At 39.7% G+C, this 20,165-nt stretch overlaps 1 protein-coding gene across 4 annotated transcripts in view; it reads left to right on the top strand.

Moving 5' to 3' along the window:
- The window catches only part of SPMIP4 (sperm microtubule inner protein 4), a 39,942-nt gene extending 26,948 nt beyond the window's left edge, over positions 1-12,994 (top strand). For 3 of the 4 annotated variants that reach the window (XM_065938822.1, XM_065938824.1, XM_065938823.1), the window contains 4 exons: positions 2,542-2,630; positions 7,796-7,970; positions 8,272-8,363; positions 11,972-12,994. In XM_065938822.1, the coding sequence (XP_065794894.1) occupies positions 2,542-2,630; positions 7,796-7,970; positions 8,272-8,363; positions 11,972-12,775 (1,160 nt within the window). In that variant the 3' untranslated portion in view covers positions 12,776-12,994. The remainder of the gene's footprint in view (positions 1-2,541; positions 2,631-7,795; positions 7,971-8,271; positions 8,364-11,971) is intronic. The other variant, XM_065938825.1, reaches the window with a different exon arrangement.
- The last annotated feature ends 7,171 nt before the right edge of the window (positions 12,995-20,165 follow it).

Here is a 20,165-nt window from a genome sequence, read left to right on the forward strand (position 1 = left end):
TTTACTCACCACGGACCATGGGAAAGTTCCTTAACTTCTCTGCCTCCACTTCCCAATCTGTAAAATGGACTATTCATGCCTACTTCATAGATAATAGAGATTGTGTTAGCAGTAAAATATTGCTCAAAATTCTCCAAGCCAGGCTTCAGCAATACGTGAACCAAGAACTTCCATATGTTCCAGCTGGTTTTAGAAAAGGCAGAGGAACCAGAGATCAAATTACCAACACCCGCTGGATCATCAAAAAAGCAAGAGAGTTCCAGAAAAATATCTATTTCTGCTTTATTGACTGTGCCAAAGCCTTTGACTGTGTGGATCACAATAAACTGTGGAAAATTCTGAAAGAGATGGGAATGCCAGACCACCTGACCTGCCTCTTGAGAAATCTGTATGCAGATCAGGAAGCAACAGTTAGAACTGGACATGGAACAACAGACTGGATCCAAATAGGAAAGGGAGTATGTAAAACTGTATATTTTCACCCTGCTTATTTAACTTCTATGCAGAATACATCATGAGAAACGCTGGGCTGGATGAAGCACAAGCTGGAATCAAGATTACCGGGAGAAATATCAATAACCTCAGATATGCAGATGACACCACCTTTATGGCAGAAAGTGAAGAAGAACTAAAGAGCCTCTTGATGAAAGTGAAAGAGGAGAGTGGAAAAGTTGGCTTAAAGCTCAACATTCAGAAAAGTTAAGATCATGGTATCCAGTCCCATCATTTCATGGCAAATAGATGGGGAAACAGTGGAAGCAGTGTCAGGTTTTATTTTTGGGGGGGCTCCAAAATCACTGCAGATGGTGATTGCAGCCATGAAATTAAAAGACACTTACCTTGGAAGGAAAGTTATGACCAACCTAGATAGCATATTAAAAGGCAGAGACATTACTTTGTCAACAAAGGTCCATCTAGTCAAGGCTATGGTTTTTCCAGTGGTCATGTATGGATGTGAGATATGGATGTCATATGGATGTGAGCTTTCTTTCTATAAAGAAAGCTGAGGGCTGAAGAATTGATGCTTTTGAACTATGGTATTGAAGAAGACTCTTGCGAGTCCCTTGAACTGCAAGGAGATCCAACCAGTCCATCCTAAAGGAGATCAGTCCTGGGTATTCATTGGAAGGACTGATGTTGAAGCTGAAACTCCAATACTTTGGCCACCTGATGATACACCTGACTCATTTGAAAAGACCCTGATACTGGGACAGATTTAGGGCAGGAGGAGAAGGGGACGACAGAGGATGAGATGGTTGGATGGCATCACTGACTCAATGGTCATGAGTTTGGGTGAACTCCGGGAGTTGGTGATGGACAGGGAGACCAGGCATGCTGTCTGGTTCGCATGTTCACGGGGTCGCAAAGAGTCTGACACAATTGAGTGACTGAACTGAAATTAGTTTATTTCTGAAATTACATGAAGTGCATACGATTAGGAAGAAATCACACAAATATGTGTTGAATTTACAAAAACACTTTTCACTGCAGTTGTAGACCAGGGATTGAAGAAATAAGTTACCAGCTTAATCTTCTGGTTCAAGCATCTATTAACTGGTCAACCCTTAATTAAGGGTTATGAGTATATTATTCTCTATTATTATTATTATATGTAATAATAATTATAATAATAATAACCCTAATAAATAAATAAAACCTTTCTAGTTTTTATTTATAGTACTAGTTTATAGAACTAGTACTACCTTGGGTTTTCTACTCTTCCACTTATTTTAACTCTTCTTTTCTAGAAATAAATAGAATCTAGGTTAAGAGAGAAGCTCTAGAACCAGATTGCCTAAATTTGAATTATTGCACTTATTCATTGTGTGACCTTGGGAAAATTGCTGATTTTTCTTGTGCCTCAATTTCCTTATTTGTTAAAATGGAAATAATAGTACCTTCCTCATAGCACTCAGTATAATACTAGCAGTATAATACTAACATTATAATAAGTGTTCACTAAATGCCAGCCTTTGTTCTTATTACATATGGTGATGGGTGTTCAGAGCATGCTTTAATGTGGAGTTTATCATAGGACCAGAGGAAGCCAGGATGTATTTGGTAAAGCTTCTCCAGCTACCACCAATACCTAAAAAGTTGTATTCTTTAAATGTTCTATTTAAATACTTCTTTTGGTAAGCATGTACTCACTCCATTTCTTGATATTTAAACAGAGGAAACCTAAAACAGGTGGTATAGAAATGTATTTGCTGAGTCTTCAGAGACCAAAAAGAGTATCTAGGAAGAGATTTATGATTTACCTAAGAATACCTTTTCCTATGATTTACTTAAATCACCTTTAAAAAAAAAAAAACAAGAAAGGAGCAGGACTGCTGCCCCCTCAATCTGCTGAAGGCACCAGGCTTCGAGACTCACTCTTGCTCTGTGTGCCCACATGCTGTTCACTAAGGGCAAGAGTTCAAACAGAGCTATAACTGTAAAGCTCAAATGTGCACCCGCGTTCCTCTCTATTATCTTGTTTGTATTTATAGCACCCATAAATCCTATTAATTAAAAGGCTGCTTCTCTGGAAATTTTCAGGTAACCCTTACAGATATGAACTGCTTGATTTTCCGACGGATTCCAAGAAGAAAGCATTGGTTTGGCCAGGTCAGCAGGTATATTTTGACGTAAGTATCTTTTTAAATGTGTGTTTAAAACAAAGTAAAAGATGCTTTTGCTTTCTATGGTTATAAAAATCCAAAAGATAGATTACTTTTATTTTCTATACAGATGGAAACATTGAGATTTTGACCATGATTCACATTTTTTGTTTGTTTTCTTAACTGATTTTATGTAACATTTTATGTAACATTTCCATATTTATAAAAAGTGCCCTGCAAAATGAAGTAAAGGAGGACTGTAGATCATTCACTGTCTCTGCAACTCTGTTCTTATGATTCATAATATATCAAGTAACTTCGAATATACATAGAGTAAATGGGAGGTTTACAGAAAGATTTGCAATTTAATGTGCCAGTTACAGTAGTACCTTTGTGCAGAATCAAAAATAAAATAAAACAGTAGCCACCATTTATTAAGAAATTGCTACACCCTAACTTCTTTATATATAGGGTGTCATTTGGCCCTTACAACACACTCAAAAGGTTAGTATGATCATCCCCATTTTATAAATGAGAAAACTGAGGCTCAAGGAGTTGGTAAGTATCTCACAATCATAGAACTCAGGCTTATGAGACTCCAGTGTCTGTTCTTAACCTCTGTACCATGACTCCACATAGTAAAAAGAGAACACTTTGAAATCATGAAGGAAAACATATATTTGAAAATAATAATAGCTAACATTCACTGGCCAGTTGGTTTCTGAGGGGCAATACCAAATGTTTTCCATATATTATGTCCTTGCATCTAGTAGTCTGTGAAGTAGGCAAGAAATAATGATGGAAACCTAGAAACATTTGAATTTCTCTGGGAAAGATTACTGTGGCAGGCCAGAGTGTGGTCATTGCAATGTCATACAGTCATCTATGAAGCAATTTCCTGTTTGTTTTTTGTAAAGTTATATATGTCAAGAAAAATCCTTCAAGAATCATCTATCTGACTAGATGACTTTTATTCTTTCAAGCAAAATCTGTATCAAAGTAACCTAGAAATATGAGAAGTTCTTCTTCTTTCAATTCCTCTCATTTCTACCTGCTTATTAAAATACTGCTGTAACTCGTGTCACCCCCCTTGGCAATCTTGATTAGCACCCCTTTACCTGAGTGTGAATTCCAGTGCTTTAATGCTACAATGACCCTTTGGTTCTGGCCTTCCCTCCTCTCTTCCTTCTCACAGCCTGGCTCTGTTCGCTGGTCCCTGAGCAGGTTCATGGCCACTGCCTCTTCCTGAAATGCTCTCTTCTCTGTCATCTCAGACTTGCTGTTTCTTCAAGGCTCAGCTCAATCCTCATTGTTTCTGTTGCATAGCAGAGAGTGAACCAAATTAGGAAAACTGTGTTCTAGTTCCTGCTTTATCTGCCATTTGTTCTCTAGTGGGCATGCTCTCTATTCACTGTCTTGCCGCCTTTGCTTTTCCTCCATTCTGTTCCAGGCAGCCTTCCTCCTACCATGCATCCTCTTATGCCTTCAACTTTCTCTGTTCCAAAGTCCTAACTAGATACCAAAGAAATGTATCTCTGCCACTGTCTTATTTGCTCTCCCGCCTCTATTCATTTCATATGCAAATGACAAAATTCCTAATCATGGCTTCTTAATGTAAAAACAGTGCTGACACAATGACATGAAATAGGATCCAATAAAGATCCAATGTGTCCCCAGTGTTAATGTCTCTCCAAAGAGCAAAGTGGTCTCCATAATAGACCTCTTCTCTCCATTAAACCTTAGTAAGCCCCACCACTCAAGACTAAAACAACACGTTATATATAGTGCTTTGTTTTAACATGTTATGACTGTATTAATTCCTGTTATTTTAATGCAATTTATGGAGTTTTTGGTGCCTAACCCAGGGCACTTAAAAGCTGGCACATAGTTTTGCTTGTATCAGGTATTCAGTAAATGTTTATTAAATAATTTACAAGTTTCATAGATTTTTATCAGCTCTTTTGGGAATGTAACAACCATATATATAGCACTCCTCCTCTGAGAATGTATTCCAAATTCTAAACAACTAACAAGGCTATGGTTTTTCCAGTAGTCATGTATGGACGTGAGAGTTGGACTGTAAAGAAAGCTGAGTGCTGAAGAATTGATGCTTTTGAACTATGGTGTTGGGGAAGACTCTTGAGAGTCCCTTGGACTGCAAGGAGATCCAACCAGTCCATCCTAAAGGAGATCAGTCCTGGGTGTTCATTGGAAGGACTGATGTTGAAGCTGAAACTCCAATACTTTGGCCACCTGATGCGAAGAGCTGACTCATTGGAAAAGACCCTGATGCTGGGAAGGATTGAGGGCAGGAGGAGAAGGGGATGACAAAGGATGAGATGGTTGGATGGCATCACCGACTCAATGGACATTGGTTTGGGTAGACTCTGGCAGTTGGTGATAGACAGGGAGGCCTGGCGTGCTGCGGTTGAGTGAGCAACTAAACTGAACTGAACTGAAACAACTAACATACTCCATTGTAGACTCAGAGTGTCTGCTGAGATGTTAACATCTCAGAAATTGGAATTTCTTTCTACTCTGTACTTACCTTCCGTATTAGATCCTAACTTTCACCTGTGAATAGTATATTCAACCTAAAGTGAAAGTGATAGTCACTCAGTAGCATCCAACTCTGCGACAGCCTGCCAGGCTCCTTTGTCCATGGAATTCTCCAGGCAAGAATACTGGAGTGGGTAGCCATTCCCTTCTCCATGGGATCTTCTTGAGCCTTGATCAAACCTGGGTTTGCAGGTTGATCTGCATGCATTACAGGCAGATTCTTTGCCATCTAAGCCACCAGGAAGCCCCCATATTCAACCAATAAATACCTATTGAGTGAATGATCCCCCACAATCCCTCTGTCACTGTTCTAGCAGTATTACATTACCTAACATACTAAAAACTGGCTAACTCTCCACTCTGAAAAGTTTCCTGACCCTTTAAACTCTTCCCAAGATAACTCAGGCTACAATAAAATCTTACATTCCCTATTTTCTTCCTTTGTGCCTGTGATTGCATTTCAGTAGATCCCTGCTGTTAGATAGACCAAATTGTCTTTAGTCACTAAGTCATGTCCGACTCTTTGCGACCCCATGAACTGCAGCACCCCATGAACTGAAGACCTCCTTGTCCTTCACTCTCCCCTGGAGTATGTTCAAACTCATGTCCATTGAGTCTCATCCTCTGTTGCCCCCTTCTCCTCCTGCCGTCAATCTTTCCCAGCATCAGAGTCTTTTCCAAAGAGTTGGCTCTTCGCATGAAGTGGCCAAAGTATTGAAGCTTCAGCTTCAGCATCAGTTCTTCCAGTTAGTATTTGGGGTTGATGTCCTTTAGCATGGACTGGTTGAATCTTCTTGCAGTCCAAGGGACTCTCAAGAGTCTTCTCCAGCACAATTCAAAAGCATCAACTCTTTGGGCCCGCTTAAGACACAGAATTAATCTTGCCCCTCAGAACAATATTTGAAACAAGCTGGCTTTGCAAATCATGATAAAGAAATAAAGAGGGCTTTATTTAGCCTGGAATAGGCAGGCCACATAATTGTGAAAGGTTTATAGAGCTGGTTATTTAATACTTCTTGAGACAGATTTTTACCAAGTGGCTTTTATCATGACTACTGTAGGTATGTAAATGGGGTTCCCTCCAACCTCACAGCCCGTGCTTTATGAGGCCCAGCTCTGGCTAACTGCGGCCCTCCTCGTGGGGCAGAAAGTTTATGGGAACAAGAGGATGTGTCCATCTGAACCTGTGCTCCCCAGTCTCTTGTCCCAGATTGATGCTGGACTGCACATTGCCTGACAAGTGGCTTTGAACCCAGTTTCGGCCCCTTTATGGGGTCTCTTCCCCAGCTCCATCCTCCTAGGGGTTGACAGTGCTGCCAAGCTACTATATCCCTCCAGGCCAAATGGGTGGCCAAGAGGTGGCTGTGTGCTGGAAGGGGCGGTAATAGGTATATGGAACTTGAACTTAAGGGATAGGTACCCTCATATAAGAGGCACCTCATAGTTTGGGGTGGAAGTGGGGGTAAGAAAGTGAGGTAAGAAAGCAGTCAGGGGCCAGGGGCTAGCAGTTGGCTCTTTCTGAACCACCATGTCCCAGTGCAATACTTGGGACAGTCTAAGAAGACTTGCAATAGTCTAAGAAGTCTAAATTTGAACTTGGTCTTCCAGGTTGTTATGAAAGTATCTTATCAAGGTAGGAGAAGGAAACATACTTAACAGTTTATTTGCTTGATTTACAAATTCAACTATTTAGACTAATAGAATGTGGGCTCTCATTGTACTCAAATCCCAGGACCTGCAAATGTTAAGGGTGGGCCTGGCTGTAAGGACAAGTTCACAAGGTTCAAGCAACATTTATTCCACACTTCCCACCACCCCATCTCTGCCCCTGCTGTTCCTTTAGCCTCTCCATCTCCGCAGGCCACTCAAGGCCTACTTTCTGCGGTGTCACCTAAGATGGTCTCTTGTCTCCTCCCACCCTGTGCTTCCAGCACCACTTCCCTATTCAGCTGGAATCAATTTCTCCCTCCTCTGAACTTCCATATTATTTTGTCTTAACTTCTCCTGTAGCGAAGAGTTGCTGTCCATCTTATAGTAATTTATGTTCACGCCTTATCTCCCCTTCTAGCCCATATACTCCTCAATGACAAGATTTGTTTCTGATCCATCCATGTGTCTGCCTTACACATGTAGGTGCTCTGTAAATATGTATTGAAAACCATCAATCTGAGAAAAAGTGAATTTCTAAGTAAACAAAAAGACAACAGTGAAACCCATTCATTCACTTTTATGTGCATATCTCCTTTTGAAAATATAAAACTCTATTTGTAAAGCAGTTATGTCTACAGAATGAAATTTTTATCTGCATTTGAGTGAGTTAGCCTTCATCGGAAATTCACAAATGATATCATATAGTGTCATTTTAGGCAGGGAAGGAGAAGTAGGAGACACACAATTTTGGCTGTACCTCAGAGTCCTTTATCTCTCTAATAAAATTTCATTGCATTTCTCCAAAGTATACTTTCAGACGCCCTGCTAAAGTAAAGGAATTTTCAAAAAGACCTCCTTTGGTGAAAATACTGTGTTTAACTCTAAATACAGTCTAGGTTACAGTTGCAGAATCTTCGTAATTAATGAAGGAAAAGTATTATGATCTTTTCTAACAGCAATGACCTTTTATACTCATTTTCTAGCTTCCTAAATGTGTTGAGAAAAACAAGCCAGTGTTCTACCCAAAACCACCTAAAACCTTCGCTCCTAACACTTCTTTAAACTCATGGGACCCTATTACTTCTCTAAGAGAAGTCAACATACAAAGAAATCTCGAGAGGTCCCACTGGATCACTTCATATAATCATGATTTTACAGGTATGAGTTCACTTTAATGAGTAAAAGGAACAAACTTAGAATATTTAACAAGTGCTATTACAGCTTTATCTTCTAATATTTTCCCCTGATTTCTTAATCTAAGTAGCAATAGGAATAAGGTGGGTGGTAAGTTTCTCTTAGAGGGTAATTAGAAAGTTAAGTTTGTTTTCATTTTTTATCATTTCTAATTATATTACAAAAGGGAACAGGTTAAGTGTTTCTATAAAAAAAAAAGGTCTAAATTTACGTAGCATTCTTCATTTACTTTAACAAAATAATAAGATGTGATGTTTCCATTAAGGTCTGGGGCCCATGAATCCCCTTGAACTGGATGATTACCATGAAAAGGAGGTAGCAGAGTTAACTGGACAGATAGGATTTGACCCAGAGCCTGTAAGTAATTGCAGTCAACTCTCAGTTATTTAGGGGGAAAGTATCTAGATTTGGGGGCTTCCCAGGTGGCTCAGTGGGTAAAGAATCCACCTGCAATGCAGGAGACGTGGGTGCAATCACTGTGTTAGGAAGATCGCCTGGAGGAGGGCATGGAAACCCACTCCAGTATTCTTGCCTGGGGAATCCTATTGAAAGAGGAGCCTGACAGGCTACAGCCCATGGGGGCCCAAAGAGTCAGACACGACTGAAGTGACTGCGCACACATGCACGCACACATCTAGATTTGGGCTCTTTCTTGCTTTACTCACTTTTTATTTGCTTCCTGAATATTAGCGACCAAGCCAGCAAAGGGAAAATTTAACTCAGTTCAGAAGTTAATTCTGAATTGATTTGGACTTGTCCACTATTTTGAACAACAAGCAAGTTTTCTTATCTTCATCACATGGGTGCATGCTACGTCACTTCAGTTGTGTCCGACTTTTTGCAGCCCTATGGACTGCAGCCTGCCAGGCTCCTCTATCTATGGGAGTCTCCAGGCAGGAATACTGGAGTGGGTTGCCATGCCCTCCGTCAGGGGACTTCCAGACAGGTTCTTTACCACTAGCGCTAGCTGTTAAGTCCTTTCTTCATCACAGTACTGGGTTATTTTTGTTTTATTTTGTTTTATAGATTTTCTACTATGCTACTGTTACTAAAATTTACAAAGGAATTGGTTTATGAACATTTACCTAGTAATAAATGTGATTCTTAATAAATTCTGTGAATCTTTGCCTATTTTATATCTTGCACATTTTCACTGCTTTTGAAGAAATAAAGGCTTCCTCCTGATATCCACAATAATTGAGAGTTGGCTGAATTACAAACAAAAGCCAATAAATTCTCTGCAAATAACAAGAGATTTCTTAATTGATTATGTGAAATGTCCTAGAAGAAATGATCAAGCCCTTTAGTGATAGAAGTTATAATCTCTTAGCTTAATTATGCAAGTGAAATAAAATGACCTAATAGGATACATTTATGTTGTTTTATTTGGACCTAAATTTTATCCTCCAAAACTCAGTTTTTTAAACAAGATTAATATTTCCAAAGATGTAGGTTGTGGAACGACACCTAAAAAACAATGATAAGGTATTTCAACATGAACTCTTTTTAGACTGAATGAACACATTTACTTTATATACCTTCAATATTTCTCAGGGTGATATAATAAATCATAACACTAGAAGTAGTTCCACAGACTAAGCCTTATCATTCACTAAAAGGTTTTTAATTTTCTCTATTTTTCACCTGTAACAAACATTCTCTAAGGCTAGAGAAGACTATACATATACTCTGACATCATCGGGTGTGTTCAACAGCCGTCCAGATTTCCACAGATTTAATAAGCCTGTAGAGTTCAGCCCCTCAAGAAGCAGCTTTAAAATTTTTACAAGGAAATACATGTACAGTTATACCAAGGATGTTTGTCAAGTATATTATATGCAAAATTATACAAGTAAATCAACACCTAAATTTTTTTATTAATAACAAGATAAAATATGCCTAAAATAGTTGGAAGTTTAAAAGAAACTTTCAGTGAATCTTGCTGGTTTCTAATTGAAACATAAATAATGGAGTCTGAGAAGGCATGTTTTACTGGTGATAAATATATATATGAAATATTTTGTTGTAGAATAAAGTAAAGGTACTAAAGTCTGCTTCTTGCATATAAGGATACCCTAAAAGTAAGATATATACTTTTTTGTTTATGATAAATCTAACAGTGTATTTCAAAGAAATTTTTTTCTTGTTTTCATAGTATCTACTCAAACCTGATTAGCTAAAGGAAATAACAAATTTGTTGATAACAGTATGGAAACTCTTCCAACTATGAACAGAGTAGGTTTCAAAAAGCTGTTCCCAAGTCCTTTTTCTTTTTCCTAATTCCAAACTAGAGTTATATTTTCACCATTCTTATTTTTATCTTTGCTATCAATTCCATCATTGTCACACATTCATTTGTTTTTAGTTTTCTTTCTTAAACAGATTATAAAAATGTTCAAATGTTCAATGTTAACATACAGAAAAGTCTAAATAATTTTACAGTTAAGACCTGTATACCCATGGTCTAGATTGTACTTTTACGTAGCATTTTACTATACTTATTTTATCACACATCTATCTTGCCATCACTCCAAACATCGATAAATTTACTTTATTTTTTCTGCATTTCAGTGTAAATCACAGATTTACACTTCATCCTAAACATTCAGCATGTTTGTGTGTATGTGTGCATGTGTGCTCAGTCGACTTTTGGGGTCCCCACGGACTGTAGCCTGCCAGACTCCTCTGTCCATGGGACTTTTCCAGGCAAGAGCACTGGAGTGGGTCACCATGCCCTTCTCCAGGGGATCTTCTTGACCCAGGGATCAAACTCGAGTCTCCTCCTGCATTGCAGGCAGATTCTTTACCGCTGAGCCAACAGGGAACCTCAAAAATGCATACCATTAATTGGACTTAAATTAGTTTTTTCTTTTAAGGTGATAGTTCAGTTGGTAAAGAATCCTCCTGCAATGCAGGACACCCCGGTTCAACTCCTGGGTTGGAAAGATCCAATGGAGAAGGGATAGGCTACCCACTCCAGTATTCTGGCCTGGAGAATTCCATGGGCTGTATAGTCCATGGGGTCACATAGAGTCGGACACAACCCAGTGACTTTCACTTCACTTCACATACATTCATTACAATTACACAAACATTAAGTGTACATTCAATAAGTTTTGACTAATGCACACACCTTTGTAACCCAAACCTCTATCAATATATTCAACATTACCATCCTCCCAGAAAGTCCCCTCATGCCCCTTCCAAGTCAACTCCTCCCTCTTCCTCTTACCCCTCCCCCCAGTCATATATCTATCAATAACCCCTTAAACACACTCATTGCTTTTGCAGTTACCAGACATGATTGAGTTCACAATATCTGTCAAACATCTCAAAAAAGAAGCACGGCTATGACAAACCCCTGTCAGACCAGTGTTTCTCCAAGCATAGCATATCACTGGCCTTAGCATCACTCGAGATGCTTATTAAGAAAGCAGATTCCTAAGCCCTACTGCAGACCCTCTGCATCATAATCTCAGAGGACCAAGCTTGGGAATCTTATTTTCTGCTAACTCCAAAGCTGATTCTGATACAACCAACCAAGGTTTAAAAACCCTTGCCTGAGTCTAATAAAGAAGGCTTTGGCTGAGATTTAAATAATTGCACATAACTTTTAACATCATCTGTTGGTGACAGACATCATCATAAAATATGACCTGTTTTATTCCAATAAGTTCTTTTATATCTTGGAAAGTCTGAAAACAACGAGTTCCTACATGGAAAAATTTCTCTATAGCCAAGTAAAAATGTGCCCTTTACTTATAAAAACATGTGTTTATTAGGACCCAAATTTCAATGTCTTTAAATAAATATCAGTAAACATTGCAGTGCTTACTCCAACCCATCCTGTGTTTGCTCAGACAGTGAAAATGGGTATGAATTTTGACCTGCCATTTGTGGCAATATCCTGACAATGCTAGATCTATTAATTAGTTGATTTTCTCTTTTTTATCCTACCACCACAGCAAGAAAAATTCCATCCTGCCTTAAGGCCCACCAGACCCTTGGAAGGACGAATTGCCCGACTGATTCAGAACCGACGTCCTCTGGAGGCTACTCTTGAGCAAAGACCACCTTCCTGTCCAGACTGTACCCCTCGAGTTCTGTGTACTTTCCATACCTTTGTGCCCAGTTCTACAGAAATGATGGCTCTGAGTGATAACATACCTGCAGGTGTGACACATAAAAACCACGAGATTGAAGAAAAGATTAAGGAAGAACAAAGCTTGCTGTCTACCTATGCACTCCCATCCTGTTACCCAACAAAAGATCTGGCTGATAATTACGACATAAAACCATTTCCAAAAATCACAGATACTAAAAAGACCGAAGATTTGTACTGGAGACAGCTGTCATTAAAACCCCAACTTATACCTTACTGTAACCCAGATCATTACATTCCCTATGAACATTTAAATCAGTATAATGTGTACCAAAACCCTGTTAGCCTTAGTAAGCCTGATATTTTACAAAGTAAACCAGACTTGAAAACTTTTGATTTTGAACACTTTTTAAGTAAGCCAGAACAGTTGACCTTGAATATGGAGGATGATGAAGAAACAAAACCTATCCTGGGTTGGATTCCTAGAGCTGGAGTGGCCAAACCTCAAACGGACCTGCTGGAGCTTAAGAACGCTTTTTCAAAAACTGGTGCACAAAAACGTTTCCATACATCGGTTCTAGAAGACTATAAAGACCTGAGGGATAAAGAGCACTCGGGGAAGAGACACCAATTCTATGGCCATAATTCCTATTATTTCTATAATTGAGCTATTCATCCCTCCCTTCAAAACTCAGCTTCTTGCAAGAAAAGAAAAAATATAACAGAATTTCTTCCTCATTGCTGGATTCTGTTTTCTGGAGAAGCCATAATGAGCTTGTTAATGAACTTTATGTTTTCAGGTATTTAAGTTAGGGTCTGGTCAGAAGAACCCAGAAAAGGTGATGTTCTGTCTTCTTCAAAAGTTTAACAATTTGCCAATAAAATAGAACCAGAAAAATTTATAGTCTTTAATCTCATTTTCAAATAATATGCCAAGGAATTTTTCCAAAATCATAATAAACAATGTGTATGACAAAATTTTACAAAAAATTTTTGAAAAAAACTCAAATTCCTGATAATTGACAAATGTCTATACAAACTATAGTAGTACCTTAATAAAATAAATATATGGACACTGTCCCTATAGGTAAATGTTTTTATAAAATAACACTAGGTACAAGGACAAAATTCAAAAGCTCAGTTAACTGAGGGACTGACAACTCTACAAACTAAATTACCTTAATAAATATGTGGCCCCTGTTCCTTTATGTAAACACATGGACAAAATAAGTTAGTAGAAAAGACAAAACTCAAAATGCTCTGCATGCACACATGTTCTAAGTTGGATGTTTCTTTTCCTTTCACCTTCTGATAGAGAAACATATCCATTTCTTTTATGAAGAAAAAATGATTTTATTGCAAAGATCCAGAAATGGTTTTAATTAGCAACTGATGAACTCTGTGGCAAGAAAGGATGGTGTCTTAGTCTGTTTGGGCTGCTATGACAAAATACCACAAACCAGGTGGCTTATGTAAGCAACAAACATTATTCTCACAGTTCTGGAGGTGGGGAAGTCCAGGTCATGGCACTGGCTGGTTTGGGGTCTGGTGAGGCTCTGCTTCCTCACTGACCACCATTTTCTCACCACAGCCTCACTTGATAAAAGCAAGGGATCTCTCTGGGCTTCTTTTAAGGGCACTAATCTCATTCATGAAGGTTCTGCCTTCATGAACTAAAGTGAAAGTCGTTAAGTTGTGTCCAACTCTTTGCAACCCCATGGACTACACAGTCCGTGGAATTCTCCAGGCCAGAACGGGAATGGGTAGCCTTTCCCTTCTCCAGGGGATCTTCCCAACCCAGGGATCGAACCCAGGTCTCCTGCATTGCAGACAGATTCTTTACCAGCTGGGTCACCAGGGAAGAACAAGAATACTGGAGTGGGTAGCCTGTTCCTTCTCAATTGGATCTTTCCAACCGAGGAATTGAACTGGGGTCTCCTGTATTGCAGGCAGAAACTAATCACTTCCCAAAGACTCCCACCTCCTAATAATCTTGGGGGTTAGGATTTCAATATATAAATTTTCAGGAAGGGGGACACAAACATTCAGACCATAGCAGATGGCTTGATATCTATTATTCTAAAGCCAAATATCATGATTTTTAGAAGGTGTCCACCAAGAGTTTATATGACTGCTAAATGGAATCAACTCATTTATTGATAAAACTCATTTTAGACAGTTTACCATGGAAAACTCCTGAGGGATTTCTGACTGTTTTTTTGAGATTTAATATTTGTTTTTGTTTCATGACCAATATGTCATTTGCTTACACCCTCTTTAAAAATATTCTGGGCTAAAATTATGGAATTTTTTCCAAATTTTATTCTGTAGCATAGTTATATTCATTACATTAGGTACTGTGGGAAGCAAAAAGTCACATGGTAAAATAACGTTGGGGAAAACTGAGGGCAAGAAAGTCGATCACATGACTTAAGCACAAGATTTTCCATATCTTCTGACATGTAAACACATTGGGGTATGCCTAAGGTGAGGGGGATGAACGTCCCTGGTGGCTCAGGGATAAAGAATCCATTTGCCAATGTAGATTTGATCCCTAATCCGGGAAGATCCCCTGGAGGAGGAAAGGGCATCCACTCCAGTATTCTTGCCTGGGAAATCTCATGGACTGAGGAGCCTGGTGGGCTACAGTCCATGGGGTCACGAAGAGTCAGACATGACTTAGCGACTGAACAGCAAGGCAAAGAAGTTGGGGGTGGGGGTGGGATTGGATCTAGTAGGCCAAATGAGGACCAAAATGAGGACAACCACACGGTGACTCTGTGGAGTTTGCTCTTCAGTTACTCTACTGACTTCTGGTTTTCATTGTTGCTATTGAGAGACGTGATGTATATCTATTTGTAATTTTCTTAAGTAGATAATCTTTTACACCTATTTTAAATACTTCTTTTTGTCTAGAGAGTTCTGATGATCCATCACCAGGTCTTACTGCTGATTTTGTTTATCCTGTTTGCATTCATGTGCTTCCTGAATTTGAGACTCATGTCTTACATCAGTCTTAGAAAATCCTCAGATTTATATTTTCAAACACAGGCCTCTCCCTAGTTTTCTCCATTTTAGTCTTCTGAAACTCTACATAGACCTCATTATACCATCTTTCTTATGTCTTAACTTCTCTAATTTCTCTTTTATATATTATACCATTTGTTCTCTAAATTACATTTAGTAATTTCTTTGTATCTACCTTCCATTTCATTAATTCTTTCATTTGTACCTTTTTTTTAAACCTGTTTTTAAAATGTGCTTTGTGGCCCCATCTTTTGAGTTTTTAATGTAGGATGATTGGCCATATTTACTCTGTGTGTGTGTGTGTGTGTGTGTGTGTGTGTGTGTGTGTGCGCACGCACTTACTCACTTCAGTCATGTCTGACTCTTTGCAACCCCATGAACTGGAGCCTGCCAGGCTGTTCATGGGATTTTTCAGGCACAAATACTGGAATGGGTTGCCATGCCCTCCTCCAGGGGATCTTCCCAAGGATCGAACCCAAGTCTCCTATATCTCCGGCATTGCCAGGTGGATCCTTTACCACTGAGGCACCAGGGAAGCCCATATACATATTTTATATATTTTTAAAAATTAATCTATAATCCAGTCACTAAAATATGAACAATTCACATGCTATGTTCCTCCTCTTTCCATTTCCCAGCCTGTCCTCTCAGAATCACAGTAGGCATTATCCTTTCCTTTAGGTATAGCTATGGCTTTGTCTTTCTTGTCCTTGAATTTTGTATAAAGCTCATCCTATATATGAAGTTTATTTCAGTGACTTTAACTTTCATTTACAGAAATTATTTCTGTCTCTTTTTAAAATCTGCCACATTATTTCTGATAGTTCCTTGTTTGTTGTACATTTTTGTTTCCTTCTTTATCTAAATGTTTTCAAATATTCCACATTATATATTGTAAAAGTAAATAAAATTTATTTTCTCTATTTATAAAGGAAAAAGTGGAGAAGGAAATGGCAACCCACTTCTGTATTCTTGCCTGGAGAATTCCATGGTCTGTGCCTGGCAGGCTACAGCCCAGGGTCCCAAGAATCAGACATGACTGAAGTGACTAACACATAAAGGAAAAAGAGAACTTTCTCCCACCTTCTAAGAGGAAGAAGGAAAATCTAAACCACCTAAATCTTCACACTAAGCATTTGGAATGTAAATAGGTCTCTCAAAAAATGTAAACACCTAGGTAGATAGAGCTTCACCTTGGGAGCTTAATGCAGGTGTGACCATTTATTTCTCAGGAAAAGAAAAGTTTTATTTTTCTTTTGGACGAGGACAACTCATTAAACAAATGGCTACCACAATTCCCAAGTGAACTTAGGGTGAAATAATGTGAAAAAATAAAAACTTAACTAAGAAGGATCTGGCCACAAACCGTGATGTCCAGTCCTCCTGTGGAAAACAGGTTACCATTAATCCAAATGAAAAGTGATAATAGTACTGCCAAATGGAAAACAGGGCACGACTGATCCTAAAGCCTCATCTTATATGCTAGCTAAAAACAGCATGAGATGAAAGGATTATAATTAGTTTAGTGTAAATTGTGTGAGGTCTTATTTTGGTTTGGTAGTTTCTTCTAGATTACCTACATACAGCTATTTTATATTGTGCTTATTCAGTAATAAATGTGTTTGCTTTCTTTCCATAGTGATATGAGGTCCCTCTTTTTCAGTAAGGTTTTTACTTCTCCAACACTATCTAATAATTCCAACTGGCCCTTTGTGAATGTAATTTTGCTCTTTGTTGGTTTTCATTATTATCTCATCACAACATTTTTTAAACATGGAACCTGGGTTGATTGAGATATTTCTCTAGAGATTTGAGTGTTTTTGCCAGACACCAGAACACATCACCTGTCTCCAATTACTTTGTTCATTTTTCTGCTAGATGTTCCTTAGGCCGTGCAGGTAAAATAAATGAAACCTTAAATCTCCATGTGGGCAGACCTGTGGTTATGAATTATCAGAGGATACTTTTTCCTCCCATCCAGTACCCAAGACCAAGCCAGACAAGACTAATTTGGTTCTTCCCTTTGCCAATGAGCAGACTATTTTATCCTTTAGATTGAAGTATTTCAGCATTATGCAGGGGTCTCAACCAACCGAGACCCCTCCCTACTCCACTACTCTTCTTTTGTATGAGCTTTACTTCCATTCTGCAGTTGCTTAGTGGCTACATCGTGTCCAAATCTTCTACAACCCAGACTGTAGCCTGCCAGGGTCCTCTGTCCATGGGATTTCCCAGGCAAGCATACTGGAGTGGGTTGCCATTTCCTTCTCCAGAGGATCTTCCCAGTCCAGGGATCGAACACACAACTTCTCCATTGAAGGAGCCACCAGAGATGCTCTTAAAGCCTAAGGCTCTTTCACTTCAGCAATCTTCCACAAGGTGTCTCTAGAGTCAACTTATGCTTATCACAGTTTTCAGTTCTTGCTGCCTGCCTCACCCACCCCTGCCTCCAACTAGACTTCTTTTCCCTCATTTCTTGCAACCTCATTAGATGTTTTGGTTTGAGGGGGTGGCATTTTACTAGATTTTTTCTTATCATGAACATTAAAAATATATATATCACCCATTGTGCTGCTGGAAGGAGAAATCTAAGGCATTTGTTTTATAATAGTTATACCCCTTACCAGCCACTACAATAGGAAAAGATGGAGATAGAACAGATACAAATATGGAACTGGGCAACTTGTAGAATAGTAATGTTCTCAGCTAATTCTCTCTGGTATCTTGAATACATGGTAAGCACTATGAATCTCTTTAGAACCTGAATACATGGATATTAAGCACAAATGTTATAGTATCTACTACAGGAATGTGCCAAGTGTTCATTTTTGCTCTTATTCGAGTTCTCATTTTCCAACTACTTTCAATTACAACAGTCTTTATCCCCAATTTCCTTAGGTAAAGGTGTCAAGGACTTCTGATTTTTATTCTCCCCTTCATGGAAATAAATTTGAAATGTCAATCAATTCACTAGGCCACTTGATGTATTGCTAATTCTGCATGGCCTGCAGTACCAGCACAATGTTGCTACTTTGTTCAGTTAATTGAACAAAGACTAGTAACTTCTGATACCACAAACACAGAAGATTTGAATTAGGACAAATACCCATTTAAAGCCCAAGTATTCCTTGAAGAGATATGGGTGGCAACATTAGGACTTGGCTTCAAATGTAGGGACTGAATTTGCAAGGTGTTAACTGAGCTTGGTTTTTCAAAAACTTGGGTAGCTAGTCAAATAAGCCTACTTCAGTATTACAGTTAAAACACCATCTTGGTCCACTCCAAAAGCCACAAAAGGTCTTGAATATTCAAGTGTTGTGAGTTCTTCTCTGTTTTACAGTACACTTTTGTGGCAGCAGTGTGTGAGATCAGAGACAAGAAAATGGGAAATCAGGAAACAGAAAACAATAATCTATTCGTATAAGGAGATAGATGATCTGGAGAAGAAATTATAGGACCAGTTTAAGAGGGGTCTGAGGTAATCTAGGTTAACCTACTACCTTCTATTGCTTGGGGCTTCCAAGACAGCTCAGTGGTAGAGAAACTGCCCGCCAAGGAGGGGTTCAATGAATGGGTGGGGAAGATACCCTGGAGGAGGAAAAGGCAACCCAATCCAGTAATCTTGCCTGAGAAATCCCATGGACAGAGATGCCTGGTGGGCGACAGTCCATGTGGTCCCAAAAGAGTCCCACGCACCTGAGCAACTAAACAACAACAATCTATTGCTTAATTGAAGGGAGGAGGAAGGATGCTACAACATTAGCTCCGCCAGAGAAAAAGTTCTCACTGATTTACTCCACCGTCCTAGACAGTGCCTGGCAAACAGTATGTATTCAATAAACACTGGACTGAATGAATACAGCACCGTCTGACAGGACATGGGAAAGGAGGAAAAATTCAAACTCGGGGGCTGAATTTGAAGGACAGGAGTCGAGAAAATTTCCCAGTGACAAAACTGGGCATGTCTTGAATGAGAGCTTGTGGTGGAGGAAAAGTATGATTACTGGAAGATGCAGTGATCAAACCTGTTTTTTTGTTTGTTTGTTTTGGTTGGTTTTGGCCATGTCGTGCAGGCATGTAGGATTTTAGTCCTCCCAACAGGGATCCAACCGCATTCCCGGCGTTGGAAGCGCGGAGTCTTAACTTCTGTACTGCCAGAAGTCCCTCGCATTTCTAACGACTCCAACCACAACAGCTTGCTTGAACATGAGCTTCACCTAGGTCAGGTGGAATGTAAATCCTCTATAGAGTTCCAAAGATTCGCTAGCCATGTAAAAATGTTTCTTTCTGGATGCTGGTCGCACACACCCCTTGCTCTTTTTGCACACAAACGCGAGAAGCACGTGTAGAAAAGCAGGTGGTAAAAAAGAAGCCAGCAGGTGAGGGGCCCGAACTATAATCCAGTCTCTGCCTCAACTGCAGCAGCTGCCCTAGTCTTCAGGGCTCCATCAAGGGACGATTTGGAAGAAGATAATTTAAAATTACAGCGGATAGGCGAAACAAGAACAAGGTCAGGAGCTCGTGTCCAACTCTTCCTGGTTGCGGGCTATTTCTGTTGGGTGCAGCTGGCGCCAGCGGCGGAAATACGACCGAGTCTGGGTAAAGGTCTCCAGCTGAAGGGAGGACAGCCAAGAGACCTCTGGTGTGTCCAAGTCGATCATTTCCCTCCGAGCTGACAAAACATGCTGCTCAAAGAGCATTACGTCAACCAGCACGAGACTGGTTACCTTACAAGAAGATAACGCTATCGATCCACCGCTCGACTCCGCTCCACCCTCCCGGACTGCACACGTCAGGACTGCTGTCAGCCCCTTCCGGCACAACCTCGCTGTCGTACCTCTAATGGCCTGTCGTACCTCTAATGGCCTGTCGTAATTGCCAGGAAGGAAAGGCCGGGAGAGGAAGGGCACTCACGCGGTACCCCCAAGCGTGCTAGTCGGCATGCGCGCGCCCAGAGTCCGGCCTCAGGCCTGGAGACCCGAGCCAATGAGGCGCGGCTTCGTCACTGCGTATCCGGTCGCCGGGACGGA

Source organism: Muntiacus reevesi, chromosome 6, assembly GCF_963930625.1.
Source record: "Muntiacus reevesi chromosome 6, mMunRee1.1, whole genome shotgun sequence".
Lineage (NCBI taxonomy): Eukaryota > Metazoa > Chordata > Mammalia > Artiodactyla > Cervidae > Muntiacus > Muntiacus reevesi.